This window comes from Solanum lycopersicum, chromosome 1 (genome assembly GCF_036512215.1).
Source record: "Solanum lycopersicum chromosome 1, SLM_r2.1".
NCBI classification, from domain to species: Eukaryota; Viridiplantae; Streptophyta; class Magnoliopsida; order Solanales; family Solanaceae; genus Solanum; species Solanum lycopersicum.
In genome coordinates, this window is record NC_090800.1 from 1,087,407 (window position 1) to 1,103,811 (window position 16,405).

The following is a 16,405-nucleotide window of genomic DNA, read 5'->3' on the forward strand; positions in this document are numbered from 1 at the left end:
ATGTCCAAGTTCATACAACCTATTAATTCTGATAGGCTTCGCTCACCCTTATTTCATTAATAGGATAGATATGATTTATTAACTTATAATAAAGAACTCGAATTCAACATCATAATTTCTAATTTGAAAGATAAAATAAAAATACTTATTCTACTCCTGATATCCTTCAATATCATTCATCCTCATTTCATAATAATAATAATTTTGCATAATAATAAAACTTTCACAAAAGTGAGTAACTGAAAATTCGAATATAAGAAATACATGATTTCTATAATAAATTAACTAAATAAAAAACATTTAATTACAAATTATACAAACTTCCCTAACTACACTAATTTTTTCTTAACATTTATAGCTTTGCCCCCCTTTGACAAGCTACCAATATAAACCACACAAATATTGAACCAAATTCCCTCCTTTTTTTGTTGGTTCTTTTTTTTTTTTTATTTCACAAAGCCAACAATTATTTTACTGTGGCATTAATTAAAACAAATAAATTAACATACACCCCTACCTTAACAAACACCCCTACCTAACCAAATCTTTATTTTTTGTACAAATAATTTTCTTTCTACTAAAAAATGAAAATTAATAATAAAATCGATATAACTTGAAGTCGATTGAGAAATATCAATTAGTATAGTGTTTTTGATTACTGTTTCTCTTCTTTTCATCTTTCCATATCTGAGGTAGACGCAAACATTTTTCCCATTTCAAGAAACCTATTTGACGCACCATTTTTGCTAGTCGTTTGAGCCTCAACATCCTCCAAATCATCTTCCACTTCCTCAAATTTGCTATTCAAAGATAGGTACTCAACCTTCTCTTGGAAAATCTTGATTAAAATCAAGTAAAGGGTGACACAAAATATTGTGATCCCTACTATATACCAACTAAATTGTATATTCACTAAAGCTTTTGCCCTTTCAAGTGCTTCATGATTTTCACATCTAACCACTTTATGACCTTCTTCAAAGTTGATAAAACAACCTTTTGGGGTGAATTTTGGTGTCCAAAGCATAAATCCCATAACCATAAGCCAAATCCCTTGGAACATAATGCTATAAGACCTCACAAAACTATTCAAGAAACTCTTAGGAAATTGAATTCCCAAAAGGGTAGTGGCTAAACACACAAAAATGGCTATTTGTAAAAGCCAATGATATTGTCCTTCAACTCCCATGTGGTCACTAGAGTGAAGATGGAAAAGCAAAAGTTGTTGACCAAAAGCTATAGCTCCAAGTAATTGTGTCATCCCATATTTTGTTTGGGGTTGAAGTGTAACTTTGTCAAAGATTATGGTGAAAAGTGCATACACAAAGAAAGTTAAGGAGATGTTTGAATGTTCAAAATTGTGTAGATGGTTAGAAGGGATAGTTCCATCAATATCTAAAGGTTGATGTTTTTTTGGACCAATAAAAAGTTCCATTGAAATTGAAGCCAAACAACCCCCTATAATCAAGAAAAGTTCCAAGTACCTAATTCTTGGAGTTGGGAACCAAGGCAAAGAAGTGTATGATTTTGGATGCAAAGCATGCAATCTAATATGATTAATCAAATGCCAAATACCAATTAAAAAGAAGCCAAACCCTGGTGCTACATGTCCCACTAAAGTGCCCATTTTTGCAAATTCTTACCCTAGCTAAAGTTGCAAATATAACCCCTTTTGCTTCTTCTTGGTCTTGAATAAACTTGTAAAAGTTGCAAAATATAACCACTTTTGCTTCTTCTTGATTTTGGAAAAATAGAGATGGAAAAGAGAGGGAAAAGAAAATGAGCTATATAAAGGGTTTGTGATAGGGGGGTGGGGGGTACAAAAATTAAGAGAATTATGAAGGTCTCTAGAGACTTCTATAAGGGGTTAGTTAAATTAATTAAGTAAAAGTTTGAATTTTTTGGGCTTTAATTAAGAATACAATTAACATTTTGCATCAAGAGTTGACTAATAAAACTTATCTGATTTTAACAGTTGGATGAGGTAGCTATTTTCTAGAAGATAATAGGTTATTTTAATTTAATTATGATATATATATACATACACACAATCAAATAAATTATAAGGAAAATTAAGTGTGTATTTTGATGTGTGTATGTTGTATATATATATATATATATATATATATATATATATATAATTGTTGGTTAGATTATAAGTGAGAGATAATTTATTTCGAGATTAATAATTAATATCGAATAAGTTCCTCTTAAGTCATATAATAATCCTATCATAAATATATAAACTGATGAATCATTTTTTATTATTTAATCACAAGTCAGAGATGACTTATCTCGAGATAAATAATTAATAGATATGATAATTTTGTCATGATATGAAATAAACTTATTAAATGACAAAATTACCCTCCAAACTCTATATATTAATATTGCACCTTTTGCTTGTACTTCAATATCTTATATTATTAAATATCGATTCCTAGCAATATAAAAATGTAGTATAATATTAAGACAATATTACATGATCAAGCTAATTAATATTATAAATTAAATATTATGAACAAAAGTTTAGTTGATACGTTTTATGTGTGTTTGCTTTGAATTCGTGTTAATCCAACTCATAAGGGAATTTAAAAAACATTTAATTCATTTGTTAATGTCAACATTTCATATTACGATATGATCAAATAAAGTAAATGATATTCTAGATCAAATAATTTTTGTAAAGAAAATCATTAATATGACATGGCAAATAATAAAAAGTGAAAATTGTGATTTAGCATGTAATTAAACAAAAGTAGAAAAATTTGTTTGAGCAGTCAAAAATTTTTGTTGGAGGGATATTTTTGTAAATAAGTAATTTATTTTTCGAAAGTGTGTCATGAATATTATTTTTAGTATAATAAATTAAACGGTCAATAAAAAATAATTTTAGAATAACTAATCTTAGTATAAATAATTTCATCATAACTAATCTTATTATAACTTATATTCAAATCAAACAAACCTTTAGTCTCTTTCGTAATTTCCGTAATTTTTTCTACTTTATAGCAAAAATAATATTGTTGTAAGGAATGTATGATACAATATAAAATGAAAAATTGATTTCACATGAAATATAGTTATTATAATCAGATATTATTACAAAGAATTATTTTTATAAAAATGTGTTAATGGACTTAGGAAGAGATATCGAGTATATATTCATCATATTAATCAATATTTATCGAAAAAATTAAAGTATAAAAAAAAGTAAAAAGATAAAATATCTAATTTTAATTTTATACATAATATAAATTTCAACGACAAATACTTAGATAACCCTTTTACGTCTTTAACTCGCTGATTGTGATGATCATATCCTAAATTGTCTATGACTAATAAAGAATTTAATATATATATATATATATATATATATATATATAAAGTTTGGTGATTAAAAAGTAAAAGTTATATGTGATCATTAGTGACCTCAAAATACTTTGTCTAAAATAAGAAAAACCAAGTAATTACAGGTCTCTTTTGGTGTTTCTTCTTACTAATGATGAAAAAAAATACTTTTACATAATTAAATATAATTTATGTTATCTAATCAGTTACATCATATTACCTCTTTTATGTGTCTTATTATATTAATGTGGTGTTTTAATTTGCTTTTAAAAGTCATTTTTATCTTTAAAAAAAGGCAAAAAACACTCCATTTGAATTTAGAACGGATATATACCTCATTAAAAAATAATGTATATATACTTCTATTTTCTAACAAATAGTGAGCGTTTATTATTTTCTATTAACAAACTTATACTTACTAAATTTTTTAAAAAAAATTTAGAAGTATTTTTTTAATTCAAAAATATTATTTTCTGTTTAAAATCGTGTTACCTAATTTTTTTTACCCTTCTAGATTCGAACAAATGAAAAGAAAATCAATCTCCCTCTTCTACTCAGTTATAAAATAAGTTTGACTAGAGTCAGTATGTCTAGTCTGGAACGGTAAAAAAAAAATTAAGATTACTTTTTAAGTCTCGTAGCATTTCTAGAAATAAAAAATAGTCTTAATTTTTTTTAACTATATATGTTAACAAAAAGTGTGAATATGCATCATTTGTTAGATATCGAAGATATACATGCACTATTTATTTGAAAATAAGGATATATATACATTATTTATTGAACGACGTGAACATATATACACCATTTTTTTTAACGAGAAGTATGTTTACTCTAAATCACCAAAAATTATATATTTTTGTTGATTTTTTTATACATTTATATATGTGTTGAATAATTGGAAGTCAATTTGGTCACAATGTAAAAATAATTAAGAACAATCACGAGTATCATTTGTGTTTCCTAGCTAATTTCAAAAGGTCAAACTTGTACTTCTCTATTTTAATTTCAAACAAAAATTGTTTTTACCTCCTGTAAAAAAAAAATATGGAAAAGTATTTTTGAATTCTATATAATTTTCAAACATAATTAATAGTCAAAAGGGTCATATTTTCTGATGGCTTTTGATTCTCATTTATCATTTAAATTATTATATTTTTATGAGTTTTATATATCAACTATTAATTGAGGTAGATAAAGAGAATAAAGAATAATTGAGATATAAAACTCATAAAAAATGGCAGTTAAATTAATTTTTGATTATTTATTTTAAATAAAAGAATTTATACTCAATTTTTCGAAAGATTTAATCTTTTTAAAATTCTATCTAAATCGCTAAAATTACTGTAAGTATATCTATAAACTTTAACTCAAAAAAAATGAATTGATAAATTATGAGCTTGACTTTATAGAACTCTTTAACTTTTCACTTTTACTTTCTCCGTCCGGAATTATTTGTCATGTTGCGTTTTACGAAAGTCAATTTGACTAATTTTTAAATTTAAATTAGATTACATTAATTCAATATTTTTTTAAAAAAAGAATTAGATATTCTGCAACTATATGAAAAGTACTATAGATTACAATTTTTTTTGTATATTAAAATGACGAAAAAATACATCTTAAAATGTTAGTCAAAGTTTTTATAGTTTGACTTTAAAAATAGAAATTATGACATATAATATCGGAGGGAGAGAGTATTTAGATATGGATTAGCTATCAAAGATTTTAATGTAAATATGGATAATGTTAATCTCCCAAAAGAAAGAAGAAAAAAAATTATTTTGCTTTGACTAAAGGATTAATTAAAAAAAAAAATCTTATTTGCTTGTTAAACAAGATTATTATCCTCCATTTTGACTTAACTTCTTGCTAATTATTTTCATGTAATTTAAGACATGTATAGCTAATTCCAAGATGAATAAAAATGTAAGTGTCCAATTATAAGTTGACTATTTTTATATAAAATAATCAAATATACATACTTATCAAAAACATGTAAAAGAAATTTATGAAGATCAATTATAAATATAAAATTTTCGATAGATATTCTATTAAAATATTTTAAAGAGCTAATTTTTGATAGACTTTTGTTAACAATATGTTTATTCTTAAAGAAATATTCTTGCCAAAATTGAAAGAAAAAGAATTGTCTAAAAATGACATTTTTTAGATATATTTTCTTGAAAGTTGTCATGGTAATCTCACCTTTAATTAATTTTATTGATAATTAAAGAACTTTCTACTAAACCTCACCAATTCTCTTTTTTAAAAAATTGCATTAATTAGAAATTGTTAACTACTATTCTTAAAACATCAAGAATTCTCCTAATTTTTCACTAAAATTCATTTACTTTTATACCTTTTTATGAGTGTTGGCTTTCTAGCCTAATATTAACTAACTTAGTATCTAATTCCACTAACAAACAATAATTATGCCTTAATATCAAACACGTTGAGATTAATACTGTTACGAAGATTCATCATGAATAAATAATTTTTTTATTGATTATTAGCCTATCACGCTCGTCTTTCTTTATCCTAACATTAAGATCGAAATATGAGCAAGATTATACAAGCTACGCTCGATATTATTAATAACTATATGTAGTATATTATTGAAGCATCAAGAATTCTCTAGAATTTTACCCTAACATGACCTAATAAATACTTTAACAGATAGCCAACTTTGTGTCTCTAAGTTTCTTAATATTCTCACCTATATAACTATATATATACATGTATATTGTTGCTAAAGTTAATAGTGGTTAAAAAGTTAATTGTGATTTGCCATATAATGTAATTTAAGCTTTTGTTTTTAATAATGTGTAATTTTATTTTCTTTAAATAACTTGTTAATATTAACCTTAACTTTATCAAATTGAAATTGCTTGGATTATTTGCACCTATGGCCTTTTTTTTGGAGATATTTCTTTAAATTCCATCCACTTCAGTTTGATGGCTAAATTAATTACACTTTTAACAGAGAATATAATTTTAGAAAGGTAGAATTATCGCAATTAACTACTTTTAACCGTAGTCCCAAAGAATAATTATTATCATGAAATTTTATATATTATATATAAAACTCCAAGACATAATTTGAAATTTTGAGACATTGATAAATTTTTAATTACAAGGACTAAAAAGTGTTTATTTGTGAATTATAGTCATTTAAAAGTAGCTTGGTGAATTTTATCTTTTATTGTGGCTCATTTACTAAACTTAGCCCAAAAAAATTGGACACTTATTTTAGTTTTCTTCAAATTAGGCCTTTCAAAAGTTGTAAATTTAATCCATAAATCTTTACCAAATGACCCTTATGTTAGTCCTAATCCAATTCATTTTTATCTTGTCATTTTTTTGTAGTGGTAGGATTCGTAAAACAGAAGAAGAGTCTTAACTTTCAAATGATATATACTTCTTTCAATTGTGAAGGTGTTGGACAAGTTTTTTTGAAGTGTATCAGGACATTCGTCAAAAAATCTATTATGCATTTGATGAGAAGAATAACGAGTTCACTTGTGTAGGCCATCAAAAATTTTTCTAGAGATCTATATCGGACACTTCAGATTAGTTTTACATATTAGTGGTTTGATTTATCGATATCTAATTTTTGAATATGCTAATCTAATATCTAAACCAATAAGATATTTATTATCAGTTTTTAATTCTTAATAGACCGATCTTCAGTTTAACCGATAAAAAAATGCTCATATGATCATATGTTCGTAAAAATAGAAATAATAGTGGAATAGATGTCCAATAAAAATTTCTAAAACGTTGATCACTTTATTTAAGACATGAAATTATTCTAATTCCTTCTTAAGACTCACGCAATAAATTGAGGAAACAACTATTTTTGTTTGTTACAATCAAATCTAAAATTGAGAAAAGAGAAGGTAATACTAATTTATGTCGAAAAGAGAGAAGGTATCACAATGGAGAGTTAGTATTCCCTACAATCGAAAGTAATACTAAAATTTACAAAAATATGATTGGTAAAATATTTAAGTCATAGTTATATAATAAGGAGTAAAACAGTAATTTTAATATAATCTCATCGGGTTATCAGTTTCACCATCAACAGAAATCATAAAACTAATAACCCAATAAAAGAGTTCACAAAATCATTTAAAATTTTATTAATCTAATAACCCTATATCAATAAATTAATAACATTTTTATCAATTTTATTTATCTGTTAAATCGATTTTTACACACCTAAAATGCCATTAAGTGTCCATCATCATATAGTAGACAAGTTGTGAGACACTTAATGACATTTGAAACGTAAAGTTTGGTGCAAGAAACCTTTTACATATATATGATTATAATAAACAAACAAATATATATACAATTCACATGATGTAATTATAATTATAATTAATAAATAAATGTACTTAGTGAATATTTAATGTACACATAATCTATATATAATATATGTGTATAATTATATATAATCATATAATTGATCTATATTATCTTTTAAATAAGTTACTTATGTAAAAATCTATTTATTTAAATGTTTGGTTAAACAGTTTTACGAGTAAAAATTTATTTGGACTCAATTCATATTAACATCGAATGGTACGATTCTATCATATTGTATTTATTCATAGTAAAAATTAATTGAGAAAAAATATTTACAAATTATACTATTATAAATTAATCAAATCAGACAATCAACTATGGTTATCATTTTAAAAATAATTTACAACCTTATTTCAAAAATTTACTATTTACTTCACACATTATAATATACAGTAAAATCATAAACCTATGTTCTTTTTCATAATTATTGTAATTGGTATACCCTTTAACCACTATAACATTACTTTTAATTTTTTTTCATATTAAAATAATTGAACATTGTAACTTGACCATCTATAAATAGATTGTTCCAATACTTCACATATCATAAAAAAAAATTCCACTTCAATGGCTAAACTCCTACACTTCTTTGGTACAATCTTCATTCTCCTATCTCTAGTAGTTTTTCCGATTATCGGAAAAAAAGATGAAAATTCGTTCGAAATATCTATAAATAAAGAGTTTATGAGTCTAAAAAGGGAAAAACTTAGCCATTTCAAATTTTATTTTCATGATATCCTTAGTGGCACGAAACCAACATCAATTATGATCGTACCACCACAGAAAAATACCCCAAAAACAGGTTTTGGCATGGTCAACATGATAGATAATGCCCTAACCCTAGGACCAAAATTGAGTTCCAAGATTATTGGACGGGCACAAGGATTCTATGGTTTGTCTGCGTTAAGTGAATTGAGTTTATTAATGATCATGAATTTTAATTTTATTGAAGGGAAATATAACGGTAGCTCGTTGGCGGTGCTTGGTCGAAATTCGATAGTCGAGATCGTCCGCGAGATGCCGGTGATCGGCGGAAGTGGGCTTTTCCGATTTGCTAGAGGGTATGTTCAAGCTAGGACTATCTCATTGAATGTGACAACTAAGGATGCTATTGTTCAATATGATGTTTATGTGTTACACTATTAATATTCAACTAATTGTTCTTATTATCTTATGTCAATTTTGTGTGATTTTAGTAAAGACAACTGTTTGCAACAAACTTTAAACATATGAAAAATAAATAAACTATACAAAAAAATAAAAAGAAACATAATTTTATTGATCAAAATAGCAGGTAAAATTTTGTTGATGTTACGATCCAAAATACGTCGTGAGCAGCATCCACACTTGACCTCCTAAGTGGGCGAACCAAAGAATCTAAACCCCCAACATATATCATAATGTATCTGTGAATACCAAAAATGCGGAAGCTCAAAACTTATTAAGTAACGAATTAAATAAGTTTCTAAAGTTGAACACTTATTATCCCCAAAATTTGAAAGTCATCACATCAAAGACTTCTTCAATACACCTGATTTGAACACAATTTGTAGAGTCCCAACTCGAATTGAACGCATCTTGTAGAATTCCATAAAATTTCAATGTCTACAACAACATTTGATGATTTATTTGTATCTGTCTCAATTTTGATGAACAGAGCTGCATAAATTCAGTGTATGTGCTAGTCTATGGGTTGTGAGTAAGTTGTGTCACTTCATGACACTGCTTAGTTGGAAAATTTTACAATGTATAATGAAAATGTGCTAATTATAACACGTAAATATAATGCAAACGAAATGCACTTCCTAAACATCGTAGGTTATTATCTTAATGAAGTTTCGAGTCTTAAATTGAATCTGAATAAAAAAAACATGTTATTATAAATATATTTCTAAAAATAAAATCGTTCAAAAATGTAAAGCTACTTAATTTACTGTATACACAAGAGTGAGAAAAACTTTATGAGAACTTTACGTCATCTCAAATTTAATTTATTAGACTCCAAAAGGACACCAAGTTGGAAATTTTAAAAAGGTTAGGGTAAGAAATCATTATATTTGGAGAAACTTTAGTGTCAATGGCACTATTTTTGTTTTTTTTTTAACATACAAAAACATATGATAGATTAGTGGAGTGAAATTTTCATAATGTTTAGAGTTTGTGAGTTATAATAATTAAAGATAACACTATATTTTGAAGGGACCCCCCCCCCCCTCTTCTCCTCTCCGTGTCTTTATTTTTATATCAACTCTTTAATTTTAACTTTTCATTTAAAAATTATGAGAATTTACATTACTCTATCGATTTTTTTAATATCCATATTAAAAATGGTGAGTAAAATTGATTATTTATTCTGTTTTATCTAACTTATGATTATCCGTTATTTAATAAATAATGTGAGTCGCGTGCCCATTTGTCGATACCAATAATTGATTGTAGATGTTACACAATTATTTATTTTTTTAATTAGATATCACTTTGTATTCGATCAAATAATTTCATATTAACTAGACCATAAGACCTACTACAAAAATAAATAAATAAATAAATAATACATTTATATTAAAAAAATTCTGTGTGTAACATTCATATATACATAATTTTTTTCATTCTCCCCTTTTATGTAACAACAACAATGACAATGTAGCATACCATATGTACTATGTCAGGGATGAAATCTGAAAGAATAGATTACGCATAGATCTTATTTCTATCTCGTAGAGACAGAAGGACTATTTTCGATTGGACCCTAAAACTATCTTCTACCCATAACTAAAAACAAATATACAATCATCACCAAACATCCCCACCCCCACCTTTTTTTTTTTACATTCCAATCCTTGCTATAATAATGAATTCTTCATTTCTTGCATATATATATATATATAATATATAATAATAATAATAATAATCTTGTCAATTATGTAGCAAACACTTTTCCCATTTCAACAAACTTCTTCTTCAATTCACTTCTCTTTTGATCTTCAACATCCACAAAATCCACTTCTTGATTATCCTCAAAATTATTTTTTAAGGATTGATACTCAACATTAATATTTTTTGTGAAAATCTTGAAACAAATCAAATAAAGAGAAACCACTAAAAAAGTGGTTCCAATAATATACCAACTAAATTCAATATTCACTAATGATTTTGCTCTTTCAAGTGATTTATGTCCATGACATCTAACAACTTGATACCCTTCCTCCAAGTTAATAAAACAATCTTTTGGTATAAATTTTGGTGTCCAAAGCATAACACCAATGACCATAAGCCAAAGTCCTTGAAACATAATACTATAAGATCTCACAAAATTATTCAAGAAATTATTTGGAAATGGAATTCCCAAAAGGGTAGTTATTAAACACACAAAAATTACTATTTGTAAAAGCCAATGGTATTGTCCTTCAACCCCCATATGGTCACTTGAGTGAAGATGAAATAAAAGTAATTCTTGACCAAAAGCAATTGATGCAAGAAAATTTGTAAGTCCATTTTGGGAATGGATTGTAGGGGCAAATTTGTCAATTAACATGGAGAAAAATGAATAAATAAATAAAGATAAAGATATACATGAATGTTCAAGATAATGAAGATGGTTAGAAGGGATTGTTCCATCTAAATTTAGTAGATTATGATTACCAAAAATTTCCATTAACAAGAAAATTAAGGTAAAACACATAATCAAGAAAAGTTCAAAATGTCTTATTTTTGGAGTTGGAAACCATAGTAAAGATGTGTAGCCATTTGGGTGCAAAACATGTAGTTTAATATGGTGAAACAAGTGCCAAATACCTATTAGAAAGAAACCAAGACCTGTCCCTACATGCCCCACCAACTTTGCCATCTTTCTTTAATTAATCTGTTTCATTCTAATTCGATCTGAACTAAAGGTAAAGGTAGCGGATGAAACACTTGCTACAAATTTCAGAAACGGTAAGATTGTGTTGATGAATGAAACAACAACCGACAATGTTATTCTGTACTACAAAAACCCTTATTGTGAGATTGAATAGAGATGGAAAATGAAGGGTTAGTTTATGTAGTATAAATATCCTCCATCTTTGTGCTAGAAAATCATTTATTTCTACTATATATATATATATATATAGTTGGAGATTTTATTTTATTTCTTTTTTAAAAAATTAACAACCTAGATGTTATGTTTACTTATCTGGACTTCTAAGTTGTCACAATTTTATTGTTTAATTGAAGAAACCTTAACATTCTAGGCAAGTTATGACAATAAAGTTTGTTCATAAAGTTAGTTTCCCTATTAAAGGGAAGTGTGATCATAGACGTATATAGAATTTTTCGTAAATAATATCAATATTTATCGACGTAAACATGATTTTATGTTATTTTTATATAATCTATATTTAATAATCTCATTATTTATATTTATATATATATATATATATATATATATATATATATATATGGTATCATATTATTCAGCATTATTTAATTATAATCGTAGTGTAACCAAATAAGTTTCATTTTTTTATTTTCAAGTTTAAGTATATTTACCACTACCTTTTAAGTTCTATTTGTATATTTGTTCTTTTTATCAAATAAAAATAAAAATACTACGTGGTACTAATATATTGATTTTTATTTTCTTTGTTTGCAATGCAATATTTATTTATTTTTATAAAAAAGATGATCAACCAAGCAATCTCTTTCTTATTTCCTTTAATCTTAATTTACGTCAACTAAACTATTGTTTAGTTTGAATTAATCTGGATGATTAACCATCAAACTTCATAGTAGTAATTGTAAAGTAATAACTAATTAATTAATTTGTACTAATAATATAAAGATTTTATATATATATATATATATATATATATATATATATATATATATATATATATATATATAATTCTATCGCTTAATCAGACCCTAGAAATCTCAAATTTGAGTCCTATATATGAAAAAGAATCTTGATAGAAAATGTTTCACTCTAAATGAGGCTCTACGCAACACGAATCCATATATAATAATGTGTCAATGTGAATATTGAAAAATGAGTGAGAAACCAAGAAAATATATGTCTAATTTTTGTTTTAAGCTGAATTAGTCTTTAAGAAAACAAAATATTTAAAAAAACCTTGACTCACATTAATAACTCTTAAAACTCAAAATTTACATTAAATTAAAATGACCAAATTTTAATCTTTCTAAATACTATTAGTTAATTGTGATTAATTATCATTAAAAACTTCAATTTTGTAATAAATTCCTTCAACTAAACAATTAATATTCTTTTCAATAATCTCTACAAATGTACCTATAAATACAACTATATTTCTTCATTCAAATTCATTATTTACATTCTTCTTATTTGTTCTGAGTTGGATTTTATCTACTTCAGAAGTTTTTCACATGGTTCTTAATATTAATGTTTTGATTAATTATTTGTTTGATCAAACAGACTATCGTAACATTGAGAAGTATGTGAAGATATTTCTGGAGTAAAAAACATTCAACTCAATTTTTTTCTTTTTTTATATGGGATTTAAAAGTATAAAATTGTTTTCCTATACAATTTAATCAATTACTATATAATTTTATTTTTTAGGTACTTATCATATTAAAACAAGAGTATAAATTTTAAGTTTGTTGTTATTTTTTTCAATATTGTGTTCGATAAATTATATAAGTGTACGATACATAAGCACTTGTAGTTGATTAAAAAAAATAAGATTTTATTATATTTGACCGGCTTAGTTGGAATTTCAATCTTATATTAATAAGAATTTATGTTTTTGTGTTGAAGAAGAAGGAGAAAACTGACGATTGAAACATGTCAAAGGATCAGATCCAACGAAACTGACTGACGTGCATGTCTATATCAAGTGTTGATGAAGAAGAAAACTAACGATTGGAACATGTTAAATGAACAGGTCCAACAAATCTGACTGATACGTCTGCATAAATCAAGTGTTAGATAAAAAAGAAAGTTGACGATTAGAACATGTCAAAGAAATCTTTTTTTAATAATTTTTTTTATCTATCTTTGTATAAAACTTATATATATTGATTAGGGTTGAGATTCCATTTTATTTTGTATTTATTTTAGGAATAAGATTATTGAAATGAGAACTCAAAATAAAAGTATTATTTCTAAAATGAATTATATTATTGGTGGAGCTTTTGATAAAACAATTGGTGTCACTCATTATAAAGAACTCTTAAATTTCGATATTTGATTTAATCTCTTTTTAAAAAGAATTCAATTGAAGAAGAAAATGTTTTTTTTTTCTTCTCATATTTTTTCTCATTAGTCTTCTCTTTGTTATTTTTTCCTTTTTATTTAAATCAATATATAATGAGTAATTATCACTTGATAAATATAATTCTGCTAAGGAAATTGCATATCTAAATATTAAAAAAATAACAATAATAATACTCGCGATTTTATATAATTTAATTATAATATAATAACTAGGGATAGTTTAAGCACAAATAAATTATTTTAGATAATGTAATATCATATTTTTTTTCTAACGATCATATCAAATTCCTAATCATGAAATAATTAAAATTAATTAAACTCAACACTATGGTATAGCTATGAACTTTATTGCTATTTCACTCATAACTAACGAAAATTCATCGTTAAATCAATTCAAAATAGAATTAGCGATAATTTTTATTGTTTATCCATCACTAAATTCTATTTTTTTAGTTATTCAAAAGAATTATTTATAAAATTTCATATACAAATATAATCTTAAAAAATCCAATTTTTTTGTAAGCAATTTTGAAATTACTCATTTAAAATAAGTTAAAAATACTCTAGATTTTTTTGGGGGCATTTGAGGTGAAAACATTAAAATCACGATGAGAAAAATTAATCAGTCTTAACACTTTCAAATTAGCTATGAATCATAATTAGCAGAATTAATCCATCGCTAAATCAATTCAAAATAGATAAGTGATAAATTGTTGTTTATCCATCACTAAATTCAAATTTTTATTAGTTGGTCAAAAGAATATTTATAAAATTTAACATAAGTATAATCTACTATTTTTGTAAGCAATATTAAAATAACTCCCATATGATAGATATAATTACTGATTTTTTCATTTAACAAAGTTCAAAACATTACCAAATTAAAAGCAACAACATAAGTCTTATTTTTTAACATAAGGTTAAAATAAGTAAATATAATCTAGATTTTTGTTACATGTCACCAAAAAAAAACTAAATTTTTTAATTTGAGTTATGTACACTGATAAATCGATATGCTTGCTTGAATATTTTTCATATCCTTTTAGGTTTCTACTTGCATTTTTTTTTTTAAAAAAAAAAGATACCACATGGTATTAACATATTGTTTTTTTTTTTTATGCAAAGCAATTTTTTTTTTAAAAAAAAAAAATTATCAACAAAGCAATCTCTTTCTTATTTCCTTTAATCTTAATTTACGTTAACTAAACTATTGTTTAGTTTTACTTAATCTGGATGTTTAATCATCAAACTTTATCGTAGTAATTGTAAAGTAATAATTAATTAATTAATTTGCACTACTATAAAAATATTTTCTTTATTTACTTATATATATAGGAAAAATGCACAAGTACCACCTCAATCTATGTCCGAAATCCTAAAAACGCATTTATACGATACTAAAGGTCCTATTTTTTCCTAAATTTATTATATAAGTAATTTTCTACCCCTTTTCGGCCTACGCGGCACTAGCGTAAAAGAAAAAGTCAACCAACACTAAGCCCACAAGATAGTACCACGTAGATCGAAAAAAGGATAGAAAATTATTAATAAAATAAGTTCGGGGGTAATAGTTACTTAATATAGTATAAGTGTGTCTCTGAGATTTCGAACATAGATTGAGGAGGTATATAAATATAATTCTATTGCTTAATAGTACGTGAAGATACTTTCGAAATAAAAAACATCCAACTCAATTTTTACATTTTTATGTGGGATTTAAAAGTATAAATTCATTTTCTTATTCTATCAATATAATTTAATCAAATACCATATAATTTTATTTTTGAGGTACTTATCATCACTATAATATTAAAATTAAAGAAAATAATTTCAAGTTTCGTCTTGAGGTCATGTGCACCACATTTATAGAAATGTTAACAAGACATTGATTTATCAAAAAAATATTTTTGATTTCTTGTTATTTTTTTAATATTGTGTTTTTGGATAAATTGTATAAATGTATCGTGATATATAGTTAATTCTTGTCATTTTTTTCTAAAAATAAGATTGTATTAGATTTGACAGGCTTAGTTAGACTTTTAATCTTAAATTAACAAGAGTTTATGTTTTGTACATTAATAATATTAATCTTTTATAAATGCTTTCTAATCTATAATGATGGGTAAATCTTTGTATCAAACTTATATTGATTAGAATTGAGATACCATTTTTTTTAGGAATAAGATGATTGATATGAGAACTCAAAATAAAAATAGTTATTTACAAAATGAAATTATATTATTGGTAGAGCTTTTGAAAAAACAATTGGTGTCACTAATTAAAAAGAACTCTTAAATTTTGTCAATTGATTTAATATATTTCTAAAAAGAATTAAATTGAAGAAGAAAATATTTTCACTTTTTCTTCTCATATTTTTTTTCTCACCAAGTCTTCCCTTTGTTATTTTTTCCTTTTTATTCAAATTCATGTATAACAAGTAAC

General features: G+C 25.0%; 2 protein-coding genes across 2 annotated transcripts; one reads left to right on the plus strand and one right to left on the minus strand.

Annotated features, from left to right (window-relative positions):
- Positions 1-254: 254 nt before the first annotated feature.
- Positions 255-1,855, minus strand: LOC101248128 (uncharacterized). The gene has a single exon (XM_004228665.5). The coding sequence runs from the start codon at positions 1,622-1,624 to the stop codon at positions 674-676; it is 951 nt and encodes a 316-aa protein (XP_004228713.1). The 5' UTR covers positions 1,625-1,855; the 3' UTR covers positions 255-673.
- A 6,414-nt stretch (positions 1,856-8,269) lies between these two features.
- LOC101252620 (dirigent protein 19) lies at positions 8,270-8,902 on the plus strand. The gene has a single exon (XM_004228681.4). It carries the CDS (start codon positions 8,290-8,292, stop codon positions 8,866-8,868), a length of 579 nt encoding a protein of 192 aa, XP_004228729.1. The 5' UTR covers positions 8,270-8,289; the 3' UTR covers positions 8,869-8,902.
- Positions 8,903-16,405: the final 7,503 nt, after the last annotated feature.